The sequence below is a fragment of the Centropristis striata genome, chromosome 12 (assembly GCF_030273125.1).
Source record: "Centropristis striata isolate RG_2023a ecotype Rhode Island chromosome 12, C.striata_1.0, whole genome shotgun sequence".
Classification (NCBI taxonomy): domain Eukaryota; kingdom Metazoa; phylum Chordata; class Actinopteri; order Perciformes; family Serranidae; genus Centropristis; species Centropristis striata.
In genome coordinates, this window is record NC_081528.1 from 5,699,354 (window position 1) to 5,708,432 (window position 9,079).

Sequence of the window (9,079 nt, forward strand, 5' to 3'; positions counted from 1 at the left end):
GATACATTCAAAGCATTACGCACCTTATATTATACTAAGTAGCTACATTTAGCCCTACCTTGGCAAGAATAAAATGCATGCAAAACATAAATGCATACAAAATAATAATCTAATGATATATTTTGAATATAACAATCTGAGTGGGTCCATTATGCGTAATGAGTACTTTTTTATTCACTAGATGTGAAGAAAACATAAAGAGAGGAGAAAAAATAACCTGCAGAGGAAAATGAATGAGGCTACATTAACACAGACAAGAAATCGTTAATATTATATCTTGGAAATTGGACTTTTTCAAGCCTCACAAGGAGATCTGAACCATAGAAACATGTTTTTATGAGCGTTTGGTTTAAATTAAGATTTAAAGACACGGTGGAATGTGCAGCACCTGAGCCTGGTCCTGAACTCAAATGGTTTTAGGGCCTAAGGCAGGGGTCTCAAACTCTAATTACCTTAGGGGCCGCTGGAGGCAGTATCAAAATGACCAAAAAACACACAAAATGACAAAAAATAAAAAATACATTACTTAAACAAGATACAAAATGACCAAAAAAGACACAAAATTACAAAAAAAGACACAGAATTACCAAAAAAGACACAAAGTTATTAAAAAAGACACAAAATTACCAAAAAAGACACAGAATTACCAAAGAAAGACAGAAAATGACAGAAAAAAACTAAATTACTTAAAAAAAGACACAAAATGACCAAAAAAGACACACAATTACTAAAAAAGACACAAAATTACTAAAAAAGACACAAAATTACCAAAATAAAACGTAATTAAAGGGACCTTCCACACACAACACGCTAAAGTGCCATTCATATAAAACTTATATTTAACTTTCATATCAAGGTGGGGGCCACAAAATATCATCATGAGGGCGAGAAACAATCTGAGTGAGTCCATTCTGCATAATGAGTACTTTTTTTATTCACTAAATGTGAATAAAACATAAAGAGAGGGGAAAACAACCTGCAGAGGAAAATAAATAAGGCTTCATTAACACAGACGTCTTCGAAACTTGACTTTTTGTCATTTTTCGAGCATCACGAGGAGATCTGAACCATAGAAACGTGTTTTTATGAGCGTTTGGTTTAAATTAAGATTTAAAGAGACGGTGGAGCGTGCAGCACCTGAGCCTGGTCCTGAACTCAAATGGTTTCAGGGCCTCAAGTGTAACAAGCAGCTTTGTTTCCTCGAACTAAACACACTTAGCAAACATACATTATGCTTGAAGGGCAGCCAGTGTTTGTACATGAAGAAAACAAAGAACAACATTCTGTCACTTGAGCTGGAGTCTGTCCAACACGGAGCTGTCACACCAGACAACTTGTTCTGTGGGAACGACGGAGCTGCACGAATCTCTTTGTTCTGCTAAAGTCAAGCAGCCTTGACGAGCTCACGGGACGTTAACTAAAAGAAATAGTGGGACACAGTGCAAATAGGTGCTGATTTTAATACCTTGATTTCAACATGATTATACAAGAGAAAATTAACCAATATACAGGAGATTTATGACCGATAGAAAATTGTATTTATTATACTTTCCAAGATACATTCTATTCATTTGTAATGTCAATAAACACTCATAATTTTAACGTAACAATACTTTTTAAATAAGGACCGGATAGAGTTAAAAGAATTTCGAAATAGAACCTGTCTTGACAATATAACCTCAAACTAAATAAATTAAACAAAAAATTTGAAGCCATCATGACCGAGCATTTTTACTAATATTGCACATGGTGTTTTATGATATGATTCTGCCCAGATCTAACAATTTAGAGCTTCAATTTTTATAAGCCTTCCTCCTCTTCTTCTTCTTCTTCTTCTTCATCTGTGTTCTTTCCCCCGTTCTCTCCCCTTCCCCCCCAACAAGCCCGGAACCATATCAAGTTTAATGCACATTTATTTTGGTTGCATAATGTTAATAAGAAACCTTTTACAAGATAACTGTGGGAGATATAAGAATAAGGAAACTGCTTGAAACTTCACAGACTCTATCAGGCCTCGGCTTGTCGTGCGACACAATAAAAAGGAAACATCACAGATCACATTTCACAACCGTCATCCAGCAAGTAGGGTTCTTCAGGAAACTGAGAGAACCCTCAAAATCGACTCAACAGTCACTTCTGGTGGCCTGAACTGATGCATCATTCTATCAAGTCCTTTCCACTCTTTGTGTATTATTCTTTTTAAATAATACCGATAACTCTTTAAATAATCCTGCATAGAAAAATAAATTAACTATGTTGTTAAATTTTTTTTTTTTTTTTACTACGAATTGCTGACAAGGGGTCACCATTTGAATTATATTAGCGGCTGTTTGTTTGACAATTCTGGCTTGTAGTCTCTTAATGATGATGCTCCGTCGTACAGTGTGTGTATGTGTGTCCTTTCTTGTAATTTACAAACCAGTCCCACAGATACAAATAATGTAAGACTTACAAAATAAATTCCAGGTTACGCTTACATGGCAAGCAGCTTTGTAATTTTTTATCCTTGGGTTTTTCCATTTTTCAGAAACAACGTCCTCTGACAGTGTATGTGCCGTTTGATTTCACCCAAAACATACCGTAAGTACTGTAAGTAGCAATTTTTGAAGAGAAACACCATTCAGAAGACACTATATTTAACATGGCTCCTTACACAAAGAGAACAAGTCATGAAATCATTCCCCCCAAAAAGAGTTTTGAGTTGGTGCACCAGTACCGCGACTGGTGTGTAATCCAGGCAGAGTCTGCAGCCGACTCCAGAGGGCTTCCCCCAAGAACAAACACATATCCCCGCAAATAAAAAAATTTAAAAAAGCAAAGTAACATCCATTGAGTCACCACCAATCTCATCCCAGAGTTGGTGATTTTGGATACGCTCCAGAGCAAAAAAGAACAACAACCAACGTGCCCTCCTTTTTTCTTTTTTCCCTTTTTTTCTTTTTTTAAGGGCTTGAAGACGGCGAGGTATATTCTCAAGCACTTTTCAGTTTTCAAGACCCTTTTGATTTGGTTGGAAAAACAAAAGGAGGAGGAGGAAAAAGAACAACAAGAACGACAAAAAAAATCAGAAGTACCCATTTCAATAGCAGCAAAAAAATACTATGACTGTCTGGTTGCTTTTGTAGGGTGTCCTGTTGTACGTATGTGGGATTCATACATGTAGTGGCATGGATAATCCAAAAGGTCTTTTACAGTGAAATAGATCCACGCTGATTTTCTACTAATAGCTTTTGTAGTGTGGAGCCATTTTGTCCATCTCTGCATTGGTCATTAAGGATTTCCAGAAGGCACTTTTTTCGCTGTGTGTGGGTGTGTGTGTGTGTGTGTGTGTGTATGTGTGTGTGTGTGTGTGTGGCTGCTGAGAGGGAGATGAAGATCTGGGGGGTTGAATGGTTGGTGTGTGTGTGTGTGTGTGTGTGTGTGTGTGTGTGTGTGGCCAGAGTAGGGGGAAAGAAGCAGAGAAAGGCAGATGTGTTTGGCTGTCTGTCTGCCTGTCTGTGTGTCTGACTTCCTCGTGTATGTGTGTGTAATCAATGCACTAAATCAAACAACAACAATCCCTACATTTTACTCAGTGCAGTCTGCTCCTCGAGCACCTGCAGGTAATCAGGCGTTCCTTGGAGCTTGGCTTTCAGCTCGTAATACTCACTTTTCCTCTGCTCCACCACGATCTTACTGTGGTTGCCGCCTATCAGCGATGACTTCTTCATCTTTTTATCCAGCGTTTTCTCCGGGTAGCGGATCTCGTACCCGCCCATCCCTATACTGTTGAAATCTCTTTTGCTGTCCAGGAAGTTCTGGATGAACATGCTGGGCTCTCGGTGGGGCAGGAACTCCTCCAGTTCGTCGATGGTGCTGAGACGTTTGTTGCGCTCCAGGGTGGAGAGCGAGTCTTTGTCCTTGTCGGCGCTGTTCCGCAGGATGATCTTCTGCCTCTGCGAGTCGGCGAACTTGAACCCGGCGTCCATGTCCGAAGAGCGTCCGATCCCGCAGGTGTGGCTCTTGCCGATGTGCTCGATGGTCTGGGGGATGAACGTCTCGCCTCCCAAGTCGTCCCCCGGGATGGAGCCTTTCTTGCCCGATTTGTGCCCGTGTCTGCGGAGCTGCAAAGACATAGAGCCGCACTCTGGGTTCCCGAGCCCCTCCTGCCGGCCCACTGGTTTTTTATTCCGCCTCAGGACAAAGACTAGAAGGCAGAAGGCCACGAACACAGTAAGGATGAGCACTACGAGGATGCTGAGGATCATGATTGAAAGAGGCACGGGCCCTCCCGGTGGTGCTTTGCCAACTCCGGCAGGCGACACCGAGGTCAAAACTGGGGTGGCGCCGGTGAGAATAAACGGCGGTTTCACAACAAGCTTCGGACACAGGATCTCATTTTTCAAGAGGCGCAGCTCAATGTTGGAGAACTGCACAGGGGAGGCACATTTCACCTCTTTGGCAGCCACTCCATCACTAAGCTTCTCCAGCCAGAGTTTGAGGGCGAAAAGATCGCAGGAACACTCCCATGGGTTCCCTTCAAGGTCTATCTGGGTCAACGACTGCAGCTGGTCCAAGACACCACTCACCGGTAGGGTCATGAAGTGGTTGTTTTTCAGATTGAGTCGGGCTAAAGAGACACCCGCAAACACGTAAGCGGGGAGACTCCGCAGAACGTTGTTGTTGAGATACAGGAGCTGTAGGTTCGGCATGGAGTCGAATGTACCCGCTAAGATTTCTTTTATGGCATTGTATTCCAAATATAGGTACTGTAAGTTTGTGAGGCCCAAAAACATCTCTGGGTGTAACTGTTCAAGCTGGTTTCCATTCAAATACAGTCTCCTCAGATTGGTGAGGTTAGAAAACACACCTTTTTGGACTGTGACAATTTGATTACTGCCCAGGTGGAGCAGATCTAAGCCCTCAAACCCTTGGAAATCAGCCGGGCTTATGTCACGGATGTAATTTCCACTCAGGTGAAGTTTCTTGGCATTTGGGGGTTTGGGAATGAGATCAGCTAAGGTTTTAATATTCCTCTCCTGACAGCTGACGCTGATGCCAAAATCAGAGGGGTGGGCTTTACAGCTGCAGGGCTGGGGACACAACAACGGAGGGGTCCGTGTCTGAAAGGAAACAATCTGGCTATTTCTTCCAAAAGGGGGTAAACCTGCCACGATACCGTTACCGTAAATCTTAGATGAGTCAGTGGTTTTTGGCGTTTTGGTGGCAAAGGGAGCCACAGTGGTTGGGGACATTTTGGAGGGCCCGTGATCAGGCGGTGCTGGCGGCATCCTAACATCAAAGTCACTTCCTGTCCCCATGGGACAAAGCTCCTGTTTGTTGGTTTCTTTCAGGAGCCTCCCGTACAAGTCACTTGGGGTTTCACATATGGCCTCGCCGATAAAAATATTATATGGCATGTTTTCAAGCCATGCCTTGAGCGGTGCTAGATCACAGGTACAGTTCCAGGGGTTGTCATCCAGCTGCAGCTCTACAATGCGCCCAATATGCTCCAGAACCCCCAAATAAGGAAGCTTCTGGATCCTGTTCCCCCTTATATCCAGGTGTGTGAGCGAGGCAAAGCGAAATATGTTGTCAGGAAGTGCCTGTATGAGATTATCATTCAGGATGAGCACTTTTAGCTTGTGCAGTTTGTTAAACGCTCCCTTTTCAATGTATTTTATCAGGTTGTAGTCAGCCTGAAGGTATTCCAAGTTCTCTATTCCTAGGAAAGTGTCCGCTCGCAGCACCTTTAACTCGTTATTGTTCAGGTGCAGCTGCTTCAACGCGCTCATCCCCAGGAACGCTCCACCTTCGATGTTCTGCAGTTTATTGTTCCCCAGCTGTAGCGACACAGCGTGGGTGAAGTTGAGGAACGAGTTGGGGTAGAGTATGATTAAGAAGTTGTTCTGGAAGTTCAGGTGGTAGAGGGACGAGACCGGCGGGATGAGCTGCGTGGGCCGATACACCGTGATCTTCTCGCAGTTGGCGTACAGCACGTTTTCCACCGACATGCAGGAGCAGGCGCTGCAGGTCTCGACCATCAAGTCCGAGGCGGACGGGTCTGCCATCTGGGGTCCGTCCGACATGGAGGGGGAGGAGAGGGAGGAGGAGAGGGAGCCGGAGATGGAGGAAGAAAAGGCTGCCAGCAGGAGTACGAGCAGCATCTCGCCGGTTAGAAATCCTCCCCCAGAAAACCATTTAGTAACCTTCGGAGAGAAAAAAAGACAGGTGCATGCATAAACATTCACACACACAGGCGTACATATGTGCAAGCATGCCCAGAGACGCACACACACAGAAAGCAAACCATCAAAATGCATATTTTGTATTGATTAAACTGAAATCTAACATTTTTACATTTTTTTAAAATGTGAAAAGCACATCAAAGATGGCACTATTACCTTTCAATGTAAAAATACCAATAGAAATAAAAGCAAATGCTACTGGTGCACGTTTCTAATTATTGCACTTTTGACTGGAATCATTGCGGTGAGTTGCTTTGGCTTTGACACAATGATTCCCCCTCATCATTGGACAACACAAATGTTTGCTGCAGATTATTCAATACTGCAGGAAAAGTACCATATGTTCTGGAAATTACTCAAACCCCACGAGCTGCTGCACATCTCTGCATCTTATCCACTCATTCAAAGCGTCCGTCGTCTTGGAAGAGACAGCAGCACGACTATATTCTTCACCTCTCAGCATATTCAACCTAATCAAAGTCAAACGGCTGCAGTTCTCTTTTTTCGTGGGGGTCTCATTTGAAGCAGGCAGCAGCAGCAGCAGCAGCCGCACCACCACCACCACCTCAACCACCACTAAGCAGCACATTGAGGTTATTTAGGAAAGCAACTGTGCGAGCAAAGGGAAGAGGAAGAATTGGGACTGTGCCCGCTGCTGACATATTGAGAGGGTTTGAGCATTTATCACACCATTTTTTCCCATATTTGACACCCAAAAAAAGAAAAAGAAAGAAAACATTCCTCATATGTAGAAATAAAAAAATCAGGTCATTTTAAAGACACGCTTATGATTAAAAAAATTAGACTTACCCAAAGCTGGGGTGGTAATGAATGCGGCTCCCTCTGGAGACACGGGGCAGCATTGGTGAGACATGGATGGAGACGTGCGCAAACAGTCCTCCCAGCTGAAGTAGAACGCAGACAGTTCTAGGGGCGCAACAAGGTTCTTCCAGCCCCCTATATCCCCATGTAGGCTACTGTATATCAACCCGAGCCAAGCAAACTGGCGAGGGGGGGTGCGGTGGAGATGGAGAGAAAGGAGGTAGGAGGAGGTGGAGGAGGAGGAGGAGGAGGAGGGGGGGAGCTCCGATTTCACCCGATGCGTCTCTTGCTGACGGGCTCCTCTTGCTTGGAAAAATCACCCCTCTGGTCGTTCGGTCCCCAAGGTGGCTGTACTACCTCCATGGGAGAGCGTTCATTTGGTTGCAGGAGAGAGATAGAGAGAGGGAAAAGGAAGGGAGAGAGATAGGGAATAAGAGAAAGAGAAAGAGATAGAGAGAGAGAGAGAAAGGGAGAGGCAGACAGCTTTTTAGAGATCTTGACAGCGCGTCCGGAGACTCCAAGGCGTGAAAAAAGGCGCAAGGCGGTCGGTGATGCGGTGGAATAAGTCTGTCATTCTTGGAGGGGGAACTGGGGATGAGGGGAGGAGAGGAGAGAGGGGAAAATGGGGGGCCAAGAGTGTGCGTCTGGCTTCAGCTCGGCTCAGCAACCCCCAACGATCCAATGAATAAATACTGGTTTGTTTCGAGCGAAGTTGCGCACAGGGATAATGCTTCAGAGGGCGAAAACAGCCCAAACGCTCCCATCAGCTTCCCCGGATCACTGTATTATTCTCCATTAAATCCAGTTCTGTGCACACACACATACACACAAAAAAACTGTTGTTTTCTCTTCCACGAGCAGTTTATGTGCAGGCAGCGGCAGAGGAGATGCTTATTTCAGTCTCCATGCAACGAGAGGATTTTTTTTCTCTCTTTTAAAATGATGATGGCGATATCGACGCTCCGCTCCCCGGACGGTTAACAAAATAAAAAAAGCGAGAGAGAAACAAGAGTCCGGACAAACAGAAAAACCCGGTGCGTAAAAATGAATAATGCAGTTATTCAGCCTTTAGTCCGCTGCGGTGCAAGTGAGGAGCTGGAAACTCCGCGCTCCCATCCGTCCAAGGCGAAATGTCATGAAAATAAACTTGGAGAGGACAGTATGTGGAGGATTTTTTTTTCTTTTTTGACGATGCCAAAAATATCCGGTTTGGAGAAAAAGAGAGGAGTGGAGGAAAAAAAAGAGGAAAGCTTGCGTTTGTCCCTCCTGTAAGACAGAACAGTATCCGTGTCAGGCGCAGAAGTACGCTGGCTCCTTCTGCAGCCGCATTCACTGAGCTTCCCACACGACTAAAGGAGGAGAATGCAGAGATGTGGAGAGAGGAGGGAGGGAGGGAGGGAGAGAGAGAGAGAGAGAGAGAGGGAGAGAGAGAGGAGGAGGAAAGGAGGAGGAGGGGGGGGGGGGGGGGTCTCTCACATAGAGCGAAAATGAGAATAAAAACTTTCGACCCTGAAAAAGATCTTTTATTTTACGCACACTTTAATCCCAACACTAGATTGTAATTTTTCTTATTCTATATATTTATTTAAAATGATGATACAAGGAACCTGTTTTATTTATTTCCTTTATGCGTAACCTCAAATGGTATCGAGATCAAAGCTGATGAAAAGCAAAAAGAGGAGTGTGTGAGAGTGTTTGGGAGGGGGGAAAAAAGGTTTACCTGCCAAATCGTCGCATTGGACTTGACTTGCGCGACACGGCCCGAGCGCGCCCCCGAGGTCCGACTGGAGAGAGAGAGAGAGAGGGAGAGAGAGAGAGAGAGAGAGAAGGAGGAGAGAGAGGGAGTGTGTGTGCTTAAAACCGGGCACGGGAGCGCGCCTTGTGAGTGGCATTTTAAATAGGGAGAGAGAGAGAGAGAGAGAGAGAGAGGGAGAGAGAGAGAGAGAGAGAGGAGGAGGAGGAGGAGGAGAGGGGTTATTATTCAAGAGTGCTGCAGTCAGACGGGCTGCAAGAGAGGGGGAAAAGGGAGA

The 9,079-nt window shown here is 44.8% G+C and overlaps 1 protein-coding gene and 1 long non-coding RNA gene across 2 annotated transcripts; both read right to left on the minus strand.

The window, feature by feature from the left end:
* Positions 1–3,404: 3,404 nt before the first annotated feature.
* On the minus strand, positions 3,405–7,285 carry slitrk4 (SLIT and NTRK-like family, member 4). Its single transcript, XM_059346684.1, has 2 exons — positions 7,038–7,285; positions 3,405–6,188 (listed from the first exon to the last, which is right to left on the minus strand). The coding sequence occupies exon 2, from the start codon at positions 6,144–6,146 to the stop codon at positions 3,561–3,563; it is 2,586 nt and encodes an 861-aa protein (XP_059202667.1). The 5' UTR covers positions 6,147–6,188; positions 7,038–7,285; the 3' UTR covers positions 3,405–3,560.
* A 395-nt stretch (positions 7,286–7,680) lies between these two features.
* LOC131982116 (uncharacterized) lies at positions 7,681–8,840 on the minus strand. The gene is made up of 2 exons (XR_009395358.1): positions 8,770–8,840; positions 7,681–8,315 (listed from the first exon to the last, which is right to left on the minus strand). It is a non-coding gene; the product is annotated as an uncharacterized LOC131982116 (long non-coding RNA).
* Between the last annotated feature and the right edge of the window lie 239 nt (positions 8,841–9,079).

Coding starts and splice junctions, on each gene's coding strand:
- slitrk4 (XM_059346684.1), bottom strand. CDS start 6,146: ATGCTGCTCGTACTCCTGCTGGCAGCCTTTTCTTCCTCCATCTCCGGC.